Below are 25,449 nucleotides of genomic sequence, written 5' to 3'. Positions count from 1 at the left end.
TTTTAAGACAAATTGGTAATGAAGTTTTAAAATGTTCACTATTATTTTTTGGGGTTCATTAGGCCCAAATATAAGTTCATGGGCTGGTAAAGTAGGATCCAAAATGTCTAAACCCGGAAACAGGTCCATGCCCAAAACGACGTCGAGTCTTTTCCTCAGATGCTTCACCATCGAAACGCAACCTTTTTGCTTTAACGCCTCGCCGAGGCCCAGAACCAGAAGAGGCGGCACAGCACCAATACAAAACAAACTTCGTCGCCAAAACGCACCGTTTTGATCCTTAACCATCACTTTTCGGGGGGAGAGAGAGAGAGAGAGAGAGAGAGCGAGAGCAATCATGTCGGAGAAGCCCCAACCGATTCGCGTGTTGTATTGTTCGGTGTGCAGTTTGCCGGCGGAGTACTGCGAGTTCGGACCCGATTTCGAAAAATGCAAGCCCTGGTTGATCCGAAACGCTCCGAACCTTTACCCGGATCTCATCAAAGGTCTCGCCAAAACTCTAACCCTAATTCCGCTCTTTTTTTTTTTTGGAATTTTTTTTAAAGTAATTATATGTGCTTTTTGTGCGCAGAGGCGAATGCGAAGGAAGCTGATAGAGTTACTGAGCAGTTACAGTCCACCGGTATATCTTCGGATGGGGCTACTCCTTCAGGTATGCTTTTGTTACTGGTTTTGATTCTTTAGTTTAATTTCTTTTTTCATTTGGAGAAAGTTTAATTGATTGCTTTAGACTGAAAGAAGAAGAAGAAGCAACAATAGCTATGTGATTTGATATCCTAAGCGCAGGCTCTGGGGATGCCCATCATAGTTGCTCTCCCGATCTGTGGAATTATTACAAAAGAAAAAAAAATGCTCTTTGTGAAATTATAAAACCAAAAATAAATATTTTTTACAAACTGACTTGGCACATGGCACTGCTAATATGGGCTTCTATGGACATTTTATTAATGTTTATTATTGTGTTGAGTTTTTTTGTGCCTGTAGCATCACAATTTTTTTGATACCGTGCAATTTGCAGACCCGTTTGTGGTTTGCAACTCATGGTTGAAAACTGGGGGAAGTTTGACCAGCAAAAGGGTCGGGAAACAATGAATCGCCCTTATCCGTACTTATAATGATGCTTTCTAATTTCTGAACATGACCTCTCATTTTGTTAGAGACTCATATGTGTTAATTGGCCAAAACCCTTCTTGGAGGGGCAGCCAATTTGCAAATAATGACTAATGAACTTAATAGCTGTGTTGTGTTAACTTGACAAAGTATTTTGTTTCTCTGGGTTTTACGTAGCAAAATAATTTATAGTACTCATAGCATTCACATGAGGCATCATCGCAAGGGATTCTGTGCATCAATTTGTTTTTCTGGATGGGGTACCAACCATTAGGATGAGGGCCATATCTCTTTTGAAAAGCCATATGCACAAAAGTGATTAAAAATTTGTATTATTAGTTTAGCTGGATGCACTTTGTGCAACTAAAATGTCAAAATCATTTTCTTTCTTTTTTGAAAGAAAATCATTTATGCCTTTTTTAAGCTGATAATTCTTTATTTATTTATTTATTTTTATGTTGGCACTGTAAAAGATTTGCTATATAGGGTTCAAGGTGTTGAATACTTTTCTCTGTACTTAGATGTGACATTACCTGGTTTATTCTTGTAATTTGATGTTGGGGTTGAATTTTGGACAATATATATGTTTCGTGATATTAATCAGTTCTATTTCTTTCATAAAGTTTGGCATCGACTTGCAAGTTCAAACTTTGCTGACATTCTTTACCTCTCTCTCTCTCTCTCTCTCTGTGGGTTGTTGGGTTTACTTCAGCGCCAAAGGAAGAAGTAAAACGTCTTCCTGGTGGGAAGATAAAGAAAAAAGTAAGAGCTCTGAAAATATTTGTTCCATTGGATTCTGTTTTCATGCAACCTGGTTCGCATGAAACCAGTAATGTAATATAAGATGTTGGGAAACATTGAATTCAATATGATTGAAATTGCTGTTTGATTTCTGTAGGAGAAGCAAGAAGTGGTTATTGAAAAGGTTGTACGTAACAAGCGAAAATGCATCACCACTGTAAAAGGGCTGGAGCTTTTTGGTGAGCACTATGCTGGTTTAAATTTTAAATTTGTTATCTCATCGCCATCATTAACACAGTTCTTATGATTACATTCAGGTGTCAAACTTAGTGATGCTTCAAAGAAGCTTGGGAAAAAGTTTGCTACAGGTGCTTCTGTTGTTAAGGTATGATAGGTTTTGGCAGTAAGTACGAATATCTGTTCTGGTGAAAAATGGTTCTGATCTTTTATAATATGTTTTAAATGATGTTTTCAGGGGCCTACTGAGAAGGAGCAGATTGATGTTCAAGGAGACATATCTTATGACGTTGTGGAGTTCATTACAGAGACCTGGCCTGATGTAAGATACCTTATCTCTTTCTTCAAATGTTATGTGTTGGCTAGACACGTGCTTGATTATTTTCTCATATTGTTGGAATTTAAACAGCATAAAATTTCGACTTGCTCGTTGCCATTAGAAAGGTCATGCCTTTGTAAGCAGATGTGCCAGTATTGAGTAATATATTCTCATCCCAACATGGCTTATCAACATAAGAATATGACTAATATGCGTCCTTCAACCTAAACCTCAACAAACTCTGGCCAAAGTTTAGGTTTTTGGCAAAGGGACAACAATGCACTTTAAATACTTGCTGTTCTTGTTGTATGTTCATTTGCAAATGAGTTTGCTGATTTCGCTGGTATCAGAGACACACATAGTTGGACTAGTTTCTTTGTTTTGGTGGTCAGAGGCATGGATTTCACGTTCTCCAAAACCTCAATTGGGCTTTTGCATTTGCTAATCATGATTGGGGATTTGTTAATAGCGATCCTAGGTTGTGGTGAGGGCATCTGGGTATAATTGTAACTTAAAGCTCATTGAAAGGTCGAAACCCTGTTTTAAACTAATGCTGCTCAATTCTTTTTCTATGGAGAGCTAAGTTCGACAAACCCGAAATTTGTTGTTGACTTCGGTCGCTTCTGAATTTGGATTAATGGTGGAATACAGTATTCAATTTATAGCTGTTGTACCTTGAAGACATTATATATTTGGGAGTTTTGTTTTGTTATCAGAGATGACTTACGATTATTTGAAAACTGAATATGATATTGGCTGTAGGGATGTATTTTTCATTGGGGGTGTAATGAGTTGAACTTTTAACAGTGAACGAAGGTTCAGATTATTTTGCAGGTTCTTTGTCCGGTTGTTTTGGGTGATGTATTATCTTAGTTACTATTTTGGGCTTGATTCCCCTTGAATTTTTTTCCATGCGATGATTATTTTCTCATATTGTGTATTCTGTTCATAAACAATTCCATATTTGTTAAACTATACCTTTTCTTTTTCTTCTCAGGTCCCAGAAACTGCAATTTTCTTTATTGAAGATGGAAGAAAGGTCCCAGCTGCTTGATTTTGGAATCAAGGCGAATAAATAAAATGGAGTGTGGTACCTTGCTTTCATCCTGCCTTTTGTGACTCGTAACCTGATTTCCTGTATATGAGAAAGTAAAGGGGGGCCAGAATTACTAGTTAATGTTACAAGGATCTACTCCCAGTGAGAGTTTTCGGCCCTCTCTACAGTCTCTTGTTATCTTTATGCCAAAGAATAGTAATTGTTTTTGCAGCTTGAAACTGTGTTTTATATATTAATGGATGTGCTTTGCCATCTGCCTTTGTTGTGTATTCTTGTTAATCATAATATCTTACGGAGAAGTAATAGAAAAAAAGCTAATTAAAGGAAAAATCGTTCCATTGTTATGGTCTACATGATGTTCTCATATGAATGATAGCCGTTTATCCAATTGTAGGGGAAAGCAATGGCTGTCAATGAGGCTACAAATTTGGATTTATCCAACTTTATTCTCGAGGGTGACTGTCTGTCAGTGACTCTAAGCTCTCCCACGCAGATATCCTAGTGTCGACTGCAAGATTTTTTCATTTGGCCATGATTCTAAGAACGCTGGCTTGCATGACTGTTCAAGCACGCCAGACTTTTTTTTTTTTTTTTAATAATTAAAATAATAAATCATCCCGGCGTGCAACACGCCAGGCGTGATGTTTAGCATCACCTTTTTTGATTTCATCTCGGATTTGTTTTTTTTTTAAAATAAATTTTTTAATTTTTATTTCAACTATTTTTTTTTTCTACTTGGAGGACAAAAAAGGTTCATAGAAGTGGAGCGAGAATTAACCTGATTTCTTATGCATTAACGAGGATTTAAGTCTAATTTTAATTAAATTTAAATTTAATAGGGGTCAAGTCTAATTTTTAGGCTTATATGTACTAACTATATATAAATATTATATATATATATATATATATATATATTCAAAACTAGGTGAGGGCCGGGGAGGGGGCCATCCGGTCATGGTCCCCCCCTCTAGTGCCGTCCCTATATATCTGGTTGGATGGTGGGAAAAAAAACCTGCCTCTTTAATTTTCTCTCTTTATCTTCTTGTTAAGTACTTATTCTCAATAGCATGTATTACTTACATGTGGCTCAAAGGCTAGGCAGCAAAGGCAGTTGCCTAATTAAAAACACAGTATTAAAAAGCCCTTCAGAAATAAAAACAACTTTAATAACCTCATAAAGTCAAACATTAATATACCTTTAATATCTTTTTGCTACTTTGCTTTTCAAGACATACAAATAAAAATATGAACAACAATTCTAGTGTAACTTATAAAAAAAAAAAAAAAACAATTCTAGTGTAATTTAAATAAAGTAAATAGGAAACTCTATATACCCCTTCAAACTACAACTCAACTGATGATGTCTTCTCTAAACTTTCAATTGTGACAATGTTCCCCTAAACTACCAAAACATTGTCAATGCCCCCCATTGGCGAAACTAACCTTAAAAAAAAAAAAAAAAAAAAAAAAAATTCTAGAGAAAACCTAAAACTAAAAAAAAATAAAAATTCTTTTTTTTTTTAATAAGAAAAAAAATAAAAAAAATTCAATTTTTTTAATAAATATTGAAAACTTTCGTTTTAAAAAAAAAATCGTTTTTTTTAAATTAAATTTTTTCCTTTTTTTTTTAAAAAAAAATTATTTATTTTTTCTAAATTTATAGGGGTATTTTTGTGTTATCGAGAAATCTATAGGAACATTTTTATTTATTTATTTTTATATTTTTGCTAGTCTTGAAGGGACATTGACAATATTGTTTTAGTAGTTTGAAGGGGTATATTGACTATTGTTACCATTCAAAGTTTGGGAGGGGAACATTGTTAATTAGGTGAAAGTTTGAGAGGAGGTATGTGGACTTTACTATAAAATAAATTATAAAATTAAATAATTAATATTTAAATATAAAAAAAGATCTCACTTAAATTTGTTGCTTAGGCTTCAAAATTTATTGAGTCTACCCTAATTAATATTACAAAAGAAAAATAAAAGATAAGGTTGAAATGTCAACCCTAGCTAGCTAATTAGTAATTGGTGTACGTACTAAGAAAAGAGTAGCCCTCAATTAAGTTGTATCCCAACCGAAAGAGAAAGTAGGAAGATTGAATAAATGAAGTTGGAAGTCAAAAGCTGGAAAGAATATTAAATGAGAATAAAAGATTTAATTAGAACTCTTAAACTGCATGAATGTTTTAAAAACTCTCATTAATTATAATTAAATCAATGTCAAACGTGAAAGTATCTTCCAACAAAAGTTATTATGGTATGGTCGGCGCTGTATATGCTCTAAATTAGGAGTTAAATATTTATTAAATGCTCCCTAATTGAGCAAGCCTGGCCGGATAGTCATATTCAAAAGCATGCATTGAACACTTTATTTATTTTTATGTATCTTCCAATCAACGTTATTATGGTAATGTCGGTGTTATATGCCCGTTAAGACAAGTTAAGTAAATGCTAATTTCGGGAATTATTTACTCATTAAGATCCTTCTCTAAAGTAAGTACTCATTCAATTCATCTAAAAAAACAAAGGAGTAATTTTATGGTTAAAATTAGATTTCACATGCTTCATTAAATTCCATGCCATGTATTGTCATTTTCATTTAGGAAATCTTCCAATTCAGTCTGGAGAAATACTTTGTGAATATCGAGTAATTCTATGTGGCCTACTTGTGTCTTACTAAAAATGATGTTGCTATTAAAATCACCACTGAACTTGTGATTGATTATTATTGAATTTTGATCAAAAAATAATTTTAATAGCTACATCATTCTTAATAGGACATAAGTAAAATACAAGTAGATCACCTAAAATTACTCGTAGATATCCGATGTCTTCTCCGGCGTCGTTGCGTGTATCCATAAAAGCGACAAGTTGAGCCGACCTCATTTCCCAAGTCAACCACCAAGATTTCCTTCTATATATATATATATACACTTCTTCTTCCTCCTCCACCATCAACCTCATTTTTCTCTCCAAGAAAGAAAAAAATGGCAGAAATATTCGCAAATATTCCAAAACACTTCGCCATCATGATATCTACTGTAATAATAAGTTTTCTGATACTTTCCACCGTGGGAATATCTCTCCCACCCAATGACATTGCAGATAGATTTCGCAACGACAGTGAAACCATCAAACTAGCCTCAACAGATTACGGTCATATTGTTCAAGAAATCCCAGCAGCAGTTTTTCATCCAACCTCCATTAATGATGCAGCAATCTTGATAAAATTCGCGTACAATTATTATAATAACGCTGTTCCCATGATCACCATAGCAGCCAGGGGTCGGGGCCACTCGGTTCGGGGGCAGGCTATGGCTCGGGGTGGGGTCGTGGTCAACATGACGTCTTTGCAGAATCGAATAAATGGGTCCGGAATATCAGTCTTACGGAGCCCTTTTTTGGGCTTTTTCGCCGATGTGGGAGGCGAACAGCTTTGGATCGACGTGCTGCATGCAACGCTAGAACATGGACTTTCGCCGGTTTCGTGGACCGACTACTTGTACCTCACCGTCGGCGGGACGCTCTCCAACGCAGGGATTAGCGGCCAAACTTTCCGATTTGGTCCTCAGATCAGCAATGTTTATGAATTGGATGTTATCACCGGTATGTTAATTAATTATCTCTCTATTTGTACGGATTTTTCACATTTTTGACCTTATTGATCGATGCAACTTGCAAGACTACCTTTGTTCATTAAAAAGAAACGGCCAACATCGTTTGTTCAAAGGAGTGTTCTCCTATTTTGAGAATGTCAAGACCACTTTTCCTGTTTAGAGAGGTGGTTGAGCGGTCATCTCCATGATCTCGTGATTATTCTTCACATGTTCATGTTGGCCACATGTTATATATCTTTGTGTCTTTTTTTTAATAGGGTAGTTTGGTAATTTAGGCACACGTGCATGAAACACGCTAATGTGTTCCATTCTAAATAACGACCAATTTTGACATGTGAAATTTGAAACTTTGTGGCCGTGTATAGGTTCGGATTGTAGTTAGTTGTAGTTTGGAGGTCAAGTGATGCTAAATTGGGAGAAAAAAATTAAGGTACATTTTACTCATGAGTAAAATGTACCTTAATTTTTTGGCAAATTCTATAGTGAATTCACTCATCTACTATACAAAGATGAGTGAAAAATGGGATGAATAATGATTTTTATCATTTTTAAAAATTGAATGGATAAAGTCCATTTAACTCCCTCAAACTACCACCCAAATGACAATCTACCCCCCAAACTATCAATTGCGACAATTTACCCCCCAAACTACCAAAACAATGACAATATACCCTCAATTAAAAAAAAAATGATGAAATTACCCTTACTAAAATAAAAATAAAAATAAAAATACTAAATTTTAATTTTTAATTTTTTTTTTCAAAAATTTAAGGGTATTTTTGTCCTTTTGAAAATTTTATAGGGGTAAGTTCGTCATTTTGCTAGCATTGGGGGGTACATTGTCATTGTCTTGGTAGTTTGGGGAGTAAATTGTCGTAATTGATAGTTTGAAGGGTAGATTGTCATTGAGGTGATAATTTGAAGGGGTTAAGTGGACTTTACCCAAATTTAATTTACCCTTAAAACACACGTTGTAAGAAAGTTCCATATATAAAGAAAACAATATGATGATATGCTCAAATTAACGAGATTATAAAAAAAAAAAATAATGTGTGAATCTAGAGAGATTGGGATCAAGATCTTCTAAAATTCTTGGAGTATTAATCTAGAGATATGTTATAGTGCAATAAAAAAACCATTTTTTGCGCATAAAAGTCTTAAGTGGCAAGAAGCCACATGCCCATTAGTGAATGGGACCACAGCAACTACAGATAGAGTCTATGACCTCTTGCCACCTAAGACTTTTATCGGTCAAAAAAGATTTTTTTATTGCATTATAACATTAATATCTAAGAAGAGATCGAAAGAATCTTATATTTATTTTGATGAATGCTTTATTGTATTCTCCCATCCTCTCATTTTGAAAATTAACCATTGAATATATATGTAGGCCACCCATTAGCTTAGTTAATACAAAGTAAATATGGCAATAAATATTGATATGAAAAAATCTATCAAAACAATGATTTGAGATTTGAATAAATCAATTCTAATATAATACTCTAGGAATTCCTTTAAGCAAGCATATTTTTTTTATGGGCAATCCAAGAGCTAGATTGAATGAATCGGTTATGTTCAAACTTTGTGCATAGAAAACTAAAATGTGTTGATCCTCCTCTCATTATTTGGTCAACGAAATATAAACAATCACTTCATTCCATATTCTGATAATTAATCTCAGTAATTTCAAAATGGATAAAACCATGAACTTTTATTATTATTATTATTATTATTATTATTATTTTCTATTCATAGGTGTTAGGACTCTTGCAAAAGGGAAAGGCAAAAGAAGTTCCGTTGATTTTATTAGCTAAAATGTTGTGGGTTTAAACTAATTAATTACTTCCCATTGACAACGAGTTCAATTTAATTAGTTGGTTTCGAGAGTGCATATATATAAATATTAGTTTTCATGAATTTAGTTGTCTTGGGCTAACTTACGAGGTTGTTTTTGTTTTGTTCAGGAAAAGGGGATATCGTGACTTGCTCCACCAAGGACAACTCCGAGCTATATTACGCTGTGCTTGGAGGTTTAGGCCAATTTGGGATTATAACCAGAGCAAGGATTGCCCTAAAGCCAGCTCCAACAAGGGTACAATTTACAACGGAATTTGTGTCTTGTTTTATTATTACTAAAACTTCTAATAAATTCACGTAAATGTAACGGTTTGTATTTTAGTAGTTGATACGGCAAGTGTCACGTTATAAGAAAAGTAATACAACGTGACACTTAATGTTCGCGTTTAATTACAATATTAGCTTTGTTTTTTTTGTAGGTTAAGTGGTTACGAATGCTTTACAGCGACTTCTCTGCATTTTCAAGAGACCAAGAACATTTGATCTCAATAAATGGAAGGAAGCAAAGCAATGCATTTGATTATTTAGAAGGCATGCTTCTTCTGAACCAAGGTCCTCCAGATGTTTCCTTTTTCCCAGAACCCTATCAGCCGAGAATAATCTCCCTAGTAACCCAACATGGCATCATCTACTGCATAGAAGCAGCCATATATTATGATGATCGCACGGTTAATACGGTTGACAAGGTACATTAATTATCAAGTTTAAGGTTTTTCTCCATGCTGGGTCGATGGAAATTTCTTCGACCAATTAGTCTATTAATATGATTTTCACGACGATGTTTTATTTCCTTTCTTGTATAGGAACTTCAAGTTTTGGTGAAAGGGTTAAGCTTTCTTCCGGGGTTCATGTTTGAGAAAAATGTATCGTACGTAGATTTTGTGAATAGAGTGGAAAGGGAAGAGCAAATACTTAGATCGAAAGGACTATGGGACATTCCTCATCCATGGTTGAATCTCTTTGTACCAAGATCTCGTATCTCGGATTTCGATTCGGGTGTTTTTAAGAACATCATTCTTAAACAAAACATTTCTGCTGGACTCGTCCTCCTTTACCCCATGAACCGAAACAAGTAAGTTTTTAATTTACAAGTTAAAATTATTAACATATATATTTTAACATGCATGTAAATTGACGTTAAATGTTTCATTTGCAGGTGGGATGATAACATGTCTGCGGTTATACCGGAAGAAGATGTTTTCTACGTTGTAAGTTTGCTGCGTTCAAGTGGCTTCAATATGTGGGAGGCATTTGATCGACAAAATGAAGAAATATTGCAATTTTGTGAGAATGTTGGCATTAAGGTTAAGACATATCTTTCACATTACGAGACACAAGAATCTTGGATAAAACATTTTGGCTCGAAATGGGGATCTTTTCAAGAGAGAAAAGCTCAGTTCGATCCGAAAATGATATTAGCTCCTGGACAGAGAATTTTCGATAAATAGTCAGCCACATGTTCTTGTGATCATACATTAATTCTGGTTTTATTTAATTAAAACAAATCCCTCATTTTGCATTAATTAAGATAAATTCTATTCATACATGAGCTAGCTAGGCAAATGGAAAATGGAACATTTTGTGGATATTTTGTTGTCTTTGAAACACTTTGCCCAGCCCGTGCATTTTTAATTTAAAAGTATATATGTGAGAATTACATGCTCTAAGACAGCATGTCAAATTAATAGACGGGATTAGAGTAATTTTCTCAAACCCAGTTTACCAATATAAGATACAAGTTGTTTTGATTAAACATCATGTTGGTAAACCCAGTTTACCAATATATTCTCAAACCCAGTTTACCAATATAAGATACAAGTTGTTTTGATTAAACATCATGCATGCATGGTACGTACGAGTCGTACGTTCAAACCCGTACGTTATTTGATTTTGGGCCAGTATATATGTCTGTTTATTGAGGAAGTGTAATGCCCATATAATGCACTAGTTAATTAATAGTTTCAAAACATGGTTTTGCTAATCAACCAAACTTGTAAAACTTAGGCTACATGCATGTTGGGCTAGGTTTTGGCCCAAGCTCAGTATATGCAAGGCACAAAGTGTTTAGCTCTAATTATTGTTGAAAATTGTTCAACCAAAAAAAAAAAAAAAAAATTGTTGAAAAGCTTTAATCAAAACTAATGACTTCCATTTAAGATTTGAAGTTATTTTGGAGGTGACATTTGAACAGTGGCATCACCTTTGCTGATGTATCACTTGATAAAAAAGCCTTCAATTAATTAGTGATGTTTCAACCACAAGCGTCACTATTCCTGAATCTCAACCCCACGTTTTGTGATGTTTGATAAGTATTACTATTCAAACGTCACTACTTGAAAATTGACTCTCTTTTTTTTGGGGGGATATAAAGTTCACTTTTCATGCATCACTAATTGTGTCTTTTTTGTTTGTTTGTAGTGTGTCACTCATGCCTCCTCATTTTGTACTAGGCATATATTAACTTTGTTTTTTTTTTTTTTAATGAAAAAGCAACATATATATATACATCAGCCATCCTCAGAGCTGAAAACCAATGTCTTCACAAGCAAAATGGTTTTCACCAAACAGAAAAATAATATAATAACTTCAAAAGGATCATGTTTTCTTAAGTAACTTAATTAAGGTCAAATTGTTAGTGCAATAATTACTCCATAAATAGTATTTTACACATTTTAACTAATTAAATTTCAATTAAAATTTTTTATGTCAAAAAAAGATTTCGTTAGTTATTCCATAAATATTTAATTGGAATATAAATATTTTTTCAATTTAAGGGTGCATGCATGGTTCATATCTGATTCAAAACAATAGAGACTTTTGGTGTAATTTTATAAAACCTCAAGGAAAGTTATAATTAAGTGTAATTTTTTCTTAATTATATTATAGACAAAATAAGAACTTTAATTTATTGCTATTATATGCCTAAATGAGTAAATAATACATAGAATCATGAATCGTTTTTCTTTAACCTATTATATTATTAATCCTGACAACATTTATTAATTATCTATAACCTATTATATTATCTATATATATATATATATATATATATTATCTATATATATCTATAACCTATTTCTTTAACCTATTATATTATCTATATATATATATATATATATATAGATAAAGCCTGCCACCTTCTGTTTAGCACCATGCAAAACCAAAGCATGCCAAATGGGAAACAAAAAGTTGGAAAACAATGATTGAAACGAGTGATATTATCTACAACTCTAGGGACAACTGCTTTATAGTCGGTCCTACGGATGTTTTGCCCTACAATTTTATATCCGTGGGAATCTAGGGCCGACTCGTTAAAGCAGCCAACTTTTTTTTAAAAAAAATCTAAATAATATTTATTTTTAAATTTTAGGTAGGATTTTATCCATTTTCTTCGTTCACACATGTGACAATGCAAACCGGTTTTAAAAATTACATGTTTCGTTAATTAGCTTGGGTTAAATTCTCATATGCTTTTTTCAATAGTTTAAAGCTTATACACATATCGCTTTTAAAACCTGGTTTGTAAAATGATTTTTTCTCCAAAAACAACTATATAACATGTATTTACAATAAAATTTTACAAGCGATATAACATGCATTAATTGGAAAAGAATCAAAATCTTTTTTTTTTTTTTTATGTAATTTAATATGTCTATTGTAGCACTTTCTTTAATTTGTTTGTAAAATTTATTTTAAAAATTTTAATTCTCAAAATAAACCTAAGCAAATCAATATCATAATAGATATCATGTTTTAGAAAACCTTCAAGATTAAGAATTTTTTTTTTTCCTTCAAACTATCATCTTCAAGGACCTAAATTGTGAATTGTTGGAAAATCATCAAACTGGAGAAGAGGAGAAGAATTCAATTTTTGAATAAGATGTGAAAGAAAAAATAAAGAGAAAAATGAGAAGTTATAATAAAGAGTGATTTATAATAGACTATATATGATGCGAAAAAAAGCGCCGGACGTTAAAAAAGGATGAATGTTTGGCCGGTGTCAATAATTAATTTGCCAGTATTTTCTTCATATTCTTCTACATATTCAATAGATCAACCATGAAATTTGTGAGATCAACCATAGGAGAAATGTTGTGTCAATATATATATATATATATATTTCCATATTTTCTCCAGCTCATCTTACAAATCAATAATTAGATTTATGGATTTATGTGAATTGAATCTCACACAAGTCAATGATAGACCCCACAAATTTAAAAGTTGATCTATTGAATTTGTATGAGAATATGAGAAAAATATGGGCAAATTATTGACATTAAACATTTCTCTTCATAAAATGAGACTCTAAAAAAAAAAATAAGTGAGATTTTCCAAGAATTTATGTACATTGAGACTTCCTGTGATTGTAAAGTACGAGACTTTCAATCAGTAATTAATATTTTTACCATAATTGGGGGCCTTAAATGATAGCCTAACTCATCTTAGGTTTACACAAAAAAAAAAAAACAAAAAAACAAATCATATCTAAGGCCTGAGCTGGAGTGGTATTATTAGTATATGAACTTAGGAAGTTTCAATCATTTTGTTGGAGCAAGAGGGCAGAGGGGCCAATCTCAAAACCTTTTGTGTCTTGTTCAGACACGCAGGCCAACTATGGGGTATCATTGGCCTCTTTTACGTACAGATCCCGAAGCTGAGGGAAAAGAAGTCTTTCAGGATCTATAAAGTTCGACAACACTAATTGTGAGTTTGTGGCTAATAATTATTATGATTTAAACATAGAGCATGGATAATTAATACAATGTGCTACCTAGCTACTACTCTAGAAGATAGTTAAGTTGGCTCGATTAATTTGTGAAAACTTTATTAATTAATACCTTAATGTATTTGAGAAGATTGATGAACTCAAATTAACTTAATACAAAAATCAAGAATGAAGCATGTTACACATAATTCTTTTAATCGGCTATATCTCATCTTACAAATCCAATAGATCTACCATTGGATTTACGAATTTTTGTGAATCTCACACAAATTTAATGGTAGATATAGATGGTATGAAAATAGTCCTCCAATGTGATGCATATGGGATTAATAAGCAATAGTGGATTGATCATAAGCATAACCAGCTCATGATTTGGAGCCCCTTTCATGTCATGTTTCCCGTGTGCAGAAGCCGATGTTGGCCAGCATTATTTTGCAAGCTTTGTTTCCACTGTCATCCAGACAACACTCATGATGATCAACAGCCTGGTTGAGACCAGACCCAATGGCCCATGCTGTTGTTTCGACATTATATTTGGTCTTGAAATTCCTCAATGTGAACACTTTAAATTTTGGCTTCTTTTGAAAATTAGCAAGAGCTTCCAGCATGCTTGTTTGGGGACGCCTAATTGACTGACTTGGTGCACGTTCACATCTAAAAGTTGTGGTTTAATTCAGAAGTAAAATGATTGTCAAAAGGGTAAATCAGCAAGTGATCGAGTACTCAAGTTTGTAGTATTGGCTGTCAACATGCACGCACATTAATCAATATATATATATGTACATGTACTTTCTTTATTTTGTCTTTATTATTGCACTTGATTTCCAATTATCCTTTCTTGAGGGTGGATCCTCATAAGGATCTTATGAAATGATTTTGATTTGGATTTTTGCACCACTATTTCTCCTAAATCTAACAATTCATAGTACTCCTCCATCTTGCTAAGAAAGAAAATATGTGTTTTAATTGGCATCTACCGTTTGACTATACTCAAAAGAATGGCATCTACCACCATTTTGTGGAGTACTCGATCAAATACTCCAAGTGCCCTTTCAGGTCAGGTGAATCGACTGGTGGATGATATATACCATGCACCTCCTAGCTGGGAGGCCCTAATTCGAGTTTCCTCTCTTTGTGACGAGTGGATTTACGTGGCCTGCCATATATGGGAGGAGATTTACGACTGGCTTTTTTTAAAATAAAAAATAAAAAATAAAATTAATATAAGGGTATATTTTAATTTAGAGTAATATTACACTTATTCTCACTTTTTTATATAATTTTTATTCGCCTATAAGTACTTTTAAAATTACAATTGAATATGATCATATGGATATTTAATTATATATAATTATTATAATTAAATACTGGATCTGCAAGTGATGCTGACATGCCAAGTACTATAAGAGAGTGTGTGGTGTACGCTCGATACAATCTTAAAAGAGATAATGTGACTATTTTCCCACGCGGCAACATGTTTTTCGGAAGGAAAATTGATGGAAAATGATAATTTGGCAAACATGTTAAAACTTAAACCCAAGTAGTAAAATAGTCATTTTTGAAACCCTAGGTAACTTTTGTACAAAGCTGCGTACCACAAGTTGTAAAATTGGATTTAACCCTAATAATTATTCCATATATTATCTTCTCTCTCTTCATTCGATCTATTATTTTTGTATAAAAGAATTCACCATTGAAAGTCGCCTTGCAAAAAAAAGGTGTGATTAAGTGCTTATATATACATAACTAAGATTATACTTAAGTCGGCCATGTAAAATACTTAGAGCATGTTTGGAATTGCGTTTGAAAAATATAGTTTTTAAGTTAAAAAACGTTTTTTAGCTCTTTTTTTTTTTGTTGTTGGCTTTTTTGACCCTTAAAAGCGCTTTTAATTTTTTTACCAAACGGGTAATTTTTTATTCAAACGAACTTTTTGAGTGTTAAACGCACTTTTAAGCCACTTAAACGCTGACCCAAACAAACCTTTAGAATCGTTATTGTCTCCCTCACTCTCTCGAGCCAATGTTGAGGCTCTCATTCATTAATTAGGTTTTATCTAAGTTCACTATTATTGCTGTCATATCCAGCAAATTAATTAGGTAAATCATCTAATTTTGATTTATTGAGAGCATTCCTAGTTATTTTCTCTACATTTAAAGATCAAAACTACTTTTTGCTTCCCTATGTCAAAATACACCTCAATAACTTTCTTTAATTATTCTCTATATCATATATATATATATATATAGAGGAGAGAGTAGAGAAGAGAGAGAAACATTTTTTATTTTATTTTAATAATTATAAGGATTGCAATAGTGGAACACTATACTTTGGGTTCCACTGTAGTGATCCTCATGGTTGAAGCTCATTTAGAGAGTCCGATGTGGGACGTTTTTTGCGATTTTTTGGACATATTTTCTCAATATATATATTGTCCAAAAAATCATTTCTTCCTAATTAAACTCTCATTCATTCCTACGTACATTTTCCTTCCAACATGTTTGCAGCTTCAAAAACCCATATTTAAGAGTAATTTACATGTGTCTTTCTCTCTCTTTACAAATTTGTTAGTGGCAAGTACTCTGTACTCCTTCTCTATGAGTATATTTGCTCTTTTGTTTTTTCACGTCTGCAAAAACTTCTGGGCTTGTGTCGTCGTAAGCAGCTGTGTCACAAATTCATCGAAGAAATCGAATATAATTGTCGGGTCATATCTCTAATAAGACCAGACTATATTTGTTCGCTAGTATTGTGCTGAAGCGACAGCTTGCAGAGGAAGATTTTGGTATCTCTAGAGGTACATATATCATGGCGCGTGAGTTATCTCCACCAAGGACTGAGCTAGAGGATTTGGTATCTCTACAAGTGCAGTACTAGGGCCGGCGGAGGCCTTAGGCAATTCAAATGTATTTTGTGTAATTTTTTTACGCATTTGTTGCCCATTTTTTAAAATTTATCATTAAATCTGCAAGACCTGCATGAGATTTAGAGGTAGATTTGCACATTTCTTGCACGGAGATGGACAAGAGATGTGTAGGATAATGAAATCAAACATTTCTCGTTTGCAATTTAGACAGTTGCTTAAGGGCCCCAATAGAATAGAAAAATGTTTAAATTGTTTTTATTCACTTGCACATCTTTTGTCTATCTCCGTATAAGAGATGTGCAAATCTACTATAGAATATGTGAAACCCACCGTTCACATGCAATTCAGGTCATTGACTATGATAGTTTGCAAAAAAAATTGATCTTGACAATCTTCTAAAATATGATATCTCTTATGATATTGATGGTTTATATTTATTTTTGTAACTTAAATTTTTAAAAGAAATTTTACAAATAGAAAAATGCTCCAATTAACACATTAAATCATATATAAAAGATTTTATTCTTGTCCAAATGCATGTATCGTTTATTGAATTTTATTGACAATATATACCCGTTGCAATTGATTTTGTAGAAATAAATTTTTAATATTAAAATTGATAAAATCCTACTTAAGATCGACAACGTTACAAGAAAGATTCAATAGATTAGCCATATTATTAATTGAAAAGAAGATGTTAAAAAACCTTAATTAGTAATTTTGCATTCTAAAAAGCAAGAAGAATGATTTTTTAAATGAAAAATATAATATTAACATTGAAATAAATAGTATTTAACTATGAGAAGAGAGACGTATAAAATCCCACATGCATTATTATTTGTTATCAAACTTTACTTTGTCTTGAACCTCGACTTTGGTGATAGGCTACATATATAGGGGATATATAGGGGCTACTTGTTTGCTGGCCATCATGTTGCATGTGCTTTATCCATTTTCTATCAGTTGGGAATTTATTTGAATTCAATTTTCATGTCCATCCTAAATAACTCTACTTTATTTGTAAAATTAAGGGTAGAAATTGAAATTTTGTGGAAATAGTATTATTTGAATTACAACCTTTAGGGTGATATTAAGATAGATTTTGCTATTGTAGATTTGGGCCAAATTGTAATATATTAAACACTAATATTTATGATATATTCCTAATTACGTAGAAATATACTTTCTTTTACATGTTGATCTATCACCATATCGACTACATTCTCTTTTTAAACAAGAGTTCCTTTTGCCAAGCATTCACGCATCATATATAAGAGCCCAACATATGCTCCCAACCATGCAAGCTAGCCATGCGTTATCATGGTAATTAACAATAGATCAAGAACCTCGTGAGAGTTCACCATATAGACGTTGTGTGATACTCACCTTAATTGCTAAATTCTTAATTTCAAAATAAAATATGTATATTTATATATAATATATTAAAAAGCCACTAAATACAAAAGTTGAAGCGATAGCAATAATTAAGTGGCTAGTAGTCATAATTCTGATCATATATTTTCAATATATATGATAATTCATATTATTATTATTATTTTGACTCATTTATAATCACTTGTTTTTTTCCCGAAACAAGATTCACACAGAAACATTGCACCTAGACAAAAGCGAAACAGTGACACGAGGTCCAAAAAAAACAGAGAGACAAGTACATATTAGGTTGGCCTGAAACTAAATGGGGCTGACGGATATCATAGTATCTATAAAGTACATGGGTTTGATTGGCTGATTGCATATCTCTCTCGTGGACTCTCTTGCTACACACATGAACCAACCCACCGTGCATTTTGATTGATTGATTGATTGATTGATTTGGAGAGAAAATTCCACACAACTGACACCCCTAGCTAGCTTCACCAAAATTTGACCTACATGACATGCACTTGAGATCGATGCCCTCTTGTTTTCATTTTCAGAATCCTTCCCCATTTGATTTTGAGCTGCTTCTTTATTTCCATCCTTATAAATTAATATTGGATAAGTATATATGGGTTTAAAAGTTTAATTAAAAAAGAAGTTTGAGAGTAATTAATATCTATTGTGGTGGGTACAAATTCCAAAGAAGAGAGATGGAGGTGATAATTAGGGCACAGGAAGCAAAGGTACCGTTGCATGCCGGGCTTCACGGGCAGGAGCGTATAATTAAAAAATGAGAGAGCATCTAGACGCACTTTGGAGGGATATGATTCCATATCTTTGAGGAAACGTCTATTCTGTTGGCTCATCAAATCTCTCAGTAGGCGCCCCATAGTACAGACAGTATCAAAGCACGACAGCTCTATAAGAGTAAAACCATCGAGCAAGTGGCATGCACTAGTGGGCTAATTTTGTCATAACTCCTCTACATTACCTTCCTCCTTGATCATTTTGTCGATCGGACATGGAGCAGCCTCCATGCCTCACCTACACCGACCCAGCTACGTGCCCCTCCATTATTTATATACCCAAACCTAGGCTTTTCTATCCATCCATCCATACTCCATCATGATTATATATGCAATCTACTACATCAATGATTTGTGTATTCTTCACATTTATTTTATATTAAATATTAATCATGTATCATGTTTCAAGTGACATCTTATATTAATCATTTGAAAAAAATAAAATTCATTTAAAACGTACCAAGTTAATTGGTGCAAAATGAGTGTAAATAGTAGAATTACTTTTATTGTTTACATAAAAATAATGCTTATTTATATTCCAGCGTTCATTTCACGTACATTTCTGTCAACTCAAGGGACTAGAATGTGAATAAGCATTTATCTACTGTTTTTATATAGTTTGTGTTAGCATTTATCTGAAATATATATTAGAATAGATATTGATGCATTAGAATAATAAATTTTTTTTTTTTATATCATGAGGTACGTAAGTAAGTACCTAAATGTATTCAAACATATATTTATCATTAATTTAAAAGCACATAAAGAAATAATTCTACCATATATGTCAGAGAAAAGGAAAATCCCAATGCTAAATCTGTTTAAGTAAGTAATTAAGAACATAATATATATGTGTGTATCAAAGGAGAATATGTGAAGTATGCTTTTTGCTTTCTTTTCCAAGTTAAGAGTAACTTAATTAAATGTTAATTAGACTGTCGTTGGATTTGGGAAGAAAATGAAGACAAGTAATTGAATTAATGAAGCAAATTACAGGTTAATTAATTTACTTGTTAAATTTGTTTATTTTTTTACCTTTAAGTAGGGCTAGGCTAGTGGATTAATTATATAATAAATAAATAGAAAAAGTTTTAAGTGTAGTTTCCCCGGAGAGACAAGGAGGACCAAAAGGGACCCTGATGTGTCGTGTCTTCGTACTTTATGACTTTCACTTTGCTGGACCTTCATGCACATACGTGTGGACGGATATGATTGCAGTACGTGAGGGCAATCAAATTGAGATGGTTTTGGCGGTGGATATAGTTGTTGTTTTGGACCACGTGATCCTCTTTGCTGGCAATCTTGGATCCCCAGAAAGATTTCCAATATCTTAGAATAGTCCTCCCCCCCACCTTCTCCACGAGCACCCTCCTAGTCTTTATCCATGTCTTTCTGCACAGCCATCTCTCTCTCTCTGTGTGCTTTGCATGCCGAACAATCATGACCCATCAAAACTCAATTTGTAATCTCCTTTTACCTTAAGACAAATTAAACCATTATTCACAACAAACTTTTAAATACATTTTATATATATATATCCCATTATTTATTCTTTTTTCAAATGAGAATTGAATGAAGATAGATACTTTTGAGAAGTTTGTAGATCGTCTTATCCTTTGAATTCCTTGCCTCCCCAAAAGTCTAGTAAAAAACTTGGTCCAAATTCGTATCTTGGTGGACAACCAAATCTATTTTATCAGATATTATAGGGGGTGAGAATCGGGAGATACATTGAGACTGAGTTGTCATCAGCATTTGAGGAAATTTCTATGGAAATTAATTAATGGTATTGTACCACACAAAATCATAGACCCGATAGTTTCAAAGATTCCCACATTTTTGCTTGCTTATGGAGACAACATATATGTATATGCACGTGGTTTGTCTTTTCAAATGTTTGAATTATTCTAGATATTGTTGTACAAAGATGATTTTCCAAGCATGATTGCAGATAATCTTTTATTTTGTTTTTTTTTGTTTATAAGTTATATATTCCAAGAGAATATAGGACGACCAACTTTTTATACCATTGGTTAGGTAGAGGACCTAACTATCACTATTTGGCCATGTGGAAAGGCATGCTTAGTTGTGTCACGAAGTTTCTTCATTTTATATTATTCATTTGTAAGTTACCTATACAAGTTATCACTTTAAAGAGATTTTTTTTTTTTTTTTTTGGCTAGAGCTATTTGAAAATAAAATATAGCATTTCATTTTCATGGGTTACGTATAGATTAGACATGCATGGGGCAGACATAAGCATGCCATGTATTCTGAATTATAAATTATAGGGTTTTTATAGAATATGGAAGCATGGTGGGGGGTCTTGCTATCCGATAGCTCCTCCTACCTATGAGATCTTCAGGTCAAAGATATTCATTTGTTGGATGGATCGGTTTTGTTTAGTCTAATCTCAATTCCCAAACAAAATCTTTGCCTCCAGACCTGATGATATCTTTGTCTATACTGTACCTACCTTCAGTATATAGATATATTTGCAAGAGAATAATTAATAAGATATAAATAATTGATTGTACTTTAATTTGTTAATTATTCTTCTACAAATAAATTAAAACTATGTTTATAACTATATGTTTAACATTGGCAGGGGCCAGGGCTATATATTTCTTGCAACTTATTCCACCAGATTCTCCCTTGTACATGGCATGGGATTTGTTTTAATTTCTTGTTATATTTTTGTAAATGCATGCAAGATGCTGAATATTAAAAATATTAACTTATCAGCAAAGTTTATATATATACATATATATAGAGTACATCTTAATTATTATTGCCTTTGAAGTATATATGCAAACAGCTAGCTAGCGTATTTAATTAGTATAACTAATTGATCAGCAGTTTTATTTATTTAGTTTTAATTTCCCTTTTAAAATTGAAATTAGAAACATAATTTTTTCTTTTCTTTTTGAAACAATATCTAATTTGCTCCTGGCCTGTCCCATTGAAGAAAAAAAAAAGATCTAGAATTGAGATTTGGTGGAGTGACTTCTGAGACAACATGGGCTGGTTAATTAATCATCATTAAAATCCAAATTGACTTCCACCAATTACATGTTGGCTTAGATACACACAAACAAGATCTACAATGAAGAAAATTCTGGTTTGATGTTCACACCCAATTGATCTTTCTCCATCAGTGAATCTCTAGGTTGAAGATAAGGCCTTGATTCGTAAGAATTGCTCCAAACCAAAAAGAAAATCTCCAAGATCCTTTTGATGATTACCTAATTTTGACCACTTTTTCATCCAGGATTTGGAAACGACTAATTAATTTCTAATTAAAAACAACAATTTGGTACGTATAGAAAGAGCACCAATTGACCAAACTTGACTATTCGTGCTCATACCCCCCCAAAAAAAAGAGATTAATCTTGACCATGAGAATATGTATGATCAACGGTCTAGATCTATACTTAATTTGTCGGTCCTTAATTGATTATATTGTTGGGCCCACAGAATGAAGACTTCTGTTGATGGCTTAGAATCTTCATGATCATGGTGATGCATAAACAAACACATATAGAAACGTATTAAAATTAAAATTTTAATCCTATATATGAGTCTATGACACGAGCAACTCGTGGCGTTGGAAAAGAAAGAGGGAGAAAAAAATGAGTCCAACGTGGTCCTCTTAGCTTGTCCCACAGTAGCTTTGAATAAACATACACATATGGTAGGTAACGCCGTCGTTTCCTATGCAAAAGCCAAAGATTTTCTTCCTTTCATAATATTAAAGGCCATCCATTGTTTCTTAAAGATTGGGACCCTAGTCGGGAAGAAATAGACTTTTCGGTCAATGCCAGATTCATAATCTGTTATGATTTTAAGGGCGTTAAAAGAGCTTAAAAATATTTTTAGTATTTAAAAAGTTGTGCTTAACAAAAGCTGGCGTGTTTGGTAAAAAATTCCAAAAATACTTCTTTAACTTTTTACTCTAAAAATGATCAAAACACACTTTTGGCAAAAGCTTAAAAATAAAGCTTTTGCCAAAAAACACTTTTTTACTTAAAAGCTTTATTTCTCAAACACAATCCAAAAAATGCTCTAAGTACAATATTCTTAGGGTCTGTTTGGGTGTACGTTTGAGGGACATAAAAATGTGTTTAACATTCGAAAGTCCGTTTGAAGAAAAAAAAAAAAAAAAGCTGTTTAGTAAAAAAAAAAATTGAAAGCTCTTCTAAGGGTCTAAAAAACCTAAAAATTATCCAAACGTACTTTTGACAAAAACTTAAAAATAAAGCTTTTGTTAAAAAACGATTTTTGATTTAAAAGTTCTATTTCTCAAACGCAATCTTAAATAGGCTCTTAATCATGCGTATAAACTTGAAAGTCTCCCATTGCAAACTAGTTTTCAAGAGTGGTTTTTACCTACGATTTGTATCATTTGACATTAGAGCCAAGCACCATGTAACAAATTTGAGTCATGGTGGAGGCGACCTATAGGATAGAGTGAGTTACGGTGGACGTCAAATTCAGAGCATAGTGGTATGTTATGATCCGAAGTATTTTAAATGGTTATGTTACAATCTTAAGTGTCTTATATGACTTAAGTACAATCTTAATTATGTGTATATATGCTTTTGAGTACCTCTCCTTGTAAGCCGATTTTCAATTGTGAGTTTTATTTGAAGTTTGCATCATTTCGTATCAGATCTAGCCACCATGTTGAGCATGAGATTGGACACAATGCAAGGGTAGAACCAAACAGTAGGTAATATATCCAGTAAAGATCCTAAAATGACCGTTAATGATTCTTGCATTTCTAAGGACCGCATGAGACGAGAATAGATAGAAAAGGGACACCAAGAGGATCCCCGAGTGGTAACAACAACAACCAAGGTGATCAAGTGGTTGTTGAGGAAAAGTTATTGCTGAAAACCACATAAGAACTAGGAGACAGTAATCTATTAAAAACAAAGAGCGGTAAAAAACAAAAGAAAGTACGAAAATACAACCAAAAGTTAACAATAGAAATACAACAACAACTACAATGGTGGATGAAGATGGCCCTTGAAAAAAGATTGCATCTCACACGACTCGGGAGATCCATGCATCGGTGAGTGAGAATCACATGCCGGCGCATGAAGGTCACACACAGGCGGCAAATTGGAGCGAGGGGAGGGGTGGATGAAAGTGGAGATGCTGAAGTAAGCGGTGGGGAGGCTCGTCAGAGGGGAAAATGGACCAAGGAGACCAGATCTAGGTTTAGATAACCAAGCTCTAGTCTTCAAACTATTCTGGTGTGCAATCCGCAGGCTCGGAAAGGAGCAGAGATGGTGTGTGGCAAGGCAAAGGCCGATGAACTAGAGGCGGAGGAATGGTGAAGCACAGAGGAGATGTCGCTGCTGGAAAGGGAGGGAAAAAAACCAAAGAGCCAAAAGGAGATGGGGAAAAACCAAAGGAAAAAAAAAAAAAAAGGAAAAGGAGGAAGGGGAAGAAGGAGAAGTAGTGAGAGAAGACTCTATCTGCGGCATCCCACATTACTTGGGTATGGAGATGGAGATGTGCTTAAATGTATACTTACGCATTTTTATGACAACAACGTGTTTTAAAGCCGTGATGGTCATGATCCTACTAGAACTCCGTAGTTAAGCGAGTTTATGTAAGAGTAGTATTAGGATGAGTGACCTCCTATGAAGTCTGGTTCCGGGGAGCCAAAAGTAGATAATATTGTATGTCAATGGGGTGGGGTGTTACAAATGGTATCAGAGTTATTGCCCAATCTGAGATGGGGGGAGCGTGTACAAGCCCATGAAGGTCATTAGTGGGCATTCGTTGGGACGCCAAGAATGAGTTAATCCCACGAGGGTCGCCAGGGGGGACGCTGGGTTCTAAGAATGGGTGATTGTGGCGTCTCACATCGCTTGGGTATAGAGATGGAGATGTGCTTAAATGTATACTTACACCATTTATGGTAACAATGCGTTTTAAAGCCGTGATGGTCACAATGAGAAAAATATCGGGTTCTTTTGCTTTATCATATGATCCTATCAGAACTCTGTAGTTAAGCGAGCTCATGCGAAAGTAATACCAAGATGGGTGACTTCCTAGGAAGTTTGGTTCGGGGAAGCCAAAAGCGGACAATATTGTGTGTCAATGGGATGGGTGTTACACTATCCCTCTTCCCCCCGGAACAATCGTAGTAGGCGGCGGAGAACCTCACAAGTAGAAATGACTACTTTTACTCTAGAGATAAGGAGGAACTTCTCTCTCTAGAAAGAGAGATAAGAATGCCAGTTGTTGCTAACCGAGGAATAATAAGATTCATAATGGAACATCTTCATATATTCTTTCTATTGATAAAGGAAACATCTTAAGTGTTGTCGCTAATAAACTCTCTTATATTGATGTTGCTACTGGTGAAGCCCATGCTGCCATGTTAGCTATGAACCTTGCCTCCTTAATGACAATTTGCAATCTTCTCTTGGAAGGAGATTCCCTATGTGCTATCCTAGCAATTACAAAGGATCATCTTTATCTTGGAATGGATCATTGCTCCCATTATTGAAGACATTTTATCTAAGCTGGCTTCCTAGGTAGCTTCTAAAGCCTCTAGAGTGTTAATTTTAGAGCACATTATGTTACAAAGTGGGCTGCCACCAATCTTACATTTGGAAGCATTCACACTTCCTTTTCCCTCTTTTTCTCCATTCATATGTGGTAAGGGCCACCTTGTAATTTTCACTTTCCCCATCTAATTGTTTAA

The 25,449-nt window shown here is 33.6% G+C and overlaps 2 protein-coding genes across 2 annotated transcripts; both read left to right on the top strand.

Moving 5' to 3' along the window:
• Nucleotides 1-182: 182 nt before the first annotated feature.
• On the top strand, nt 183-3,716 carry LOC132165610 (Translation initiation factor SUI1 family protein). Its single transcript, XM_059576243.2, has 7 exons — nt 183-485; nt 572-652; nt 1,823-1,872; nt 2,009-2,090; nt 2,169-2,236; nt 2,327-2,410; nt 3,405-3,716. Exons 1-7 carry the CDS (start codon nt 338-340, stop codon nt 3,459-3,461), a joined length of 570 nt encoding a protein of 189 aa, XP_059432226.1. The 5' UTR covers nt 183-337; the 3' UTR covers nt 3,462-3,716.
• Nucleotides 3,717-6,435: 2,719 nt separating this feature from the next.
• Nucleotides 6,436-10,527, top strand: LOC132166383 (cytokinin dehydrogenase 3-like). The gene is made up of 5 exons (XM_059577187.2): nt 6,436-7,073; nt 9,049-9,176; nt 9,361-9,627; nt 9,745-10,013; nt 10,098-10,527. The coding sequence occupies exons 1-5, from the start codon at nt 6,455-6,457 to the stop codon at nt 10,387-10,389; spliced, it is 1,575 nt and encodes a 524-aa protein (XP_059433170.2). The 5' UTR covers nt 6,436-6,454; the 3' UTR covers nt 10,390-10,527.
• The last annotated feature ends 14,922 nt before the right edge of the window (nt 10,528-25,449 follow it).

The sequence above is a fragment of the Corylus avellana genome, chromosome 11, assembly GCF_965113065.1.
Source record: "Corylus avellana chromosome 11, dhCorAvel1.hap1.2, whole genome shotgun sequence".
Classification (NCBI taxonomy): Eukaryota; Viridiplantae; Streptophyta; class Magnoliopsida; order Fagales; family Betulaceae; genus Corylus; species Corylus avellana.
The sequence above is the reverse complement of the archived record's forward strand: the minus strand, read 5'-3'. Positions and strand labels throughout refer to the sequence as shown.

Bases quoted from the DNA above. Each gene is read 5' to 3' on its own strand.
- LOC132165610 (XM_059576243.2), top strand. From the start codon at position 338: ATGTCGGAGAAGCCCCAACCGATTCGCGTGTTGTATTGTTCGGTGTGC. The intron at 653-1,822 runs GTATGCTTTTGT...GGTTTACTTCAG, and splicing joins GGATGGGGCTACTCCTTCAG to CGCCAAAGGAAGAAGTAAAA. The intron at 1,873-2,008 runs GTAAGAGCTCTG...TGATTTCTGTAG, and splicing joins GTGGGAAGATAAAGAAAAAA to GAGAAGCAAGAAGTGGTTAT.
- LOC132166383 (XM_059577187.2), top strand. From the start codon at position 6,455: ATGGCAGAAATATTCGCAAATATTCCAAAACACTTCGCCATCATGATA. The intron at 7,074-9,048 runs GTATGTTAATTA...TGTTTTGTTCAG, and splicing joins TGAATTGGATGTTATCACCG to GAAAAGGGGATATCGTGACT. The intron at 9,628-9,744 runs GTACATTAATTA...TTTCTTGTATAG, and splicing joins CGGTTAATACGGTTGACAAG to GAACTTCAAGTTTTGGTGAA.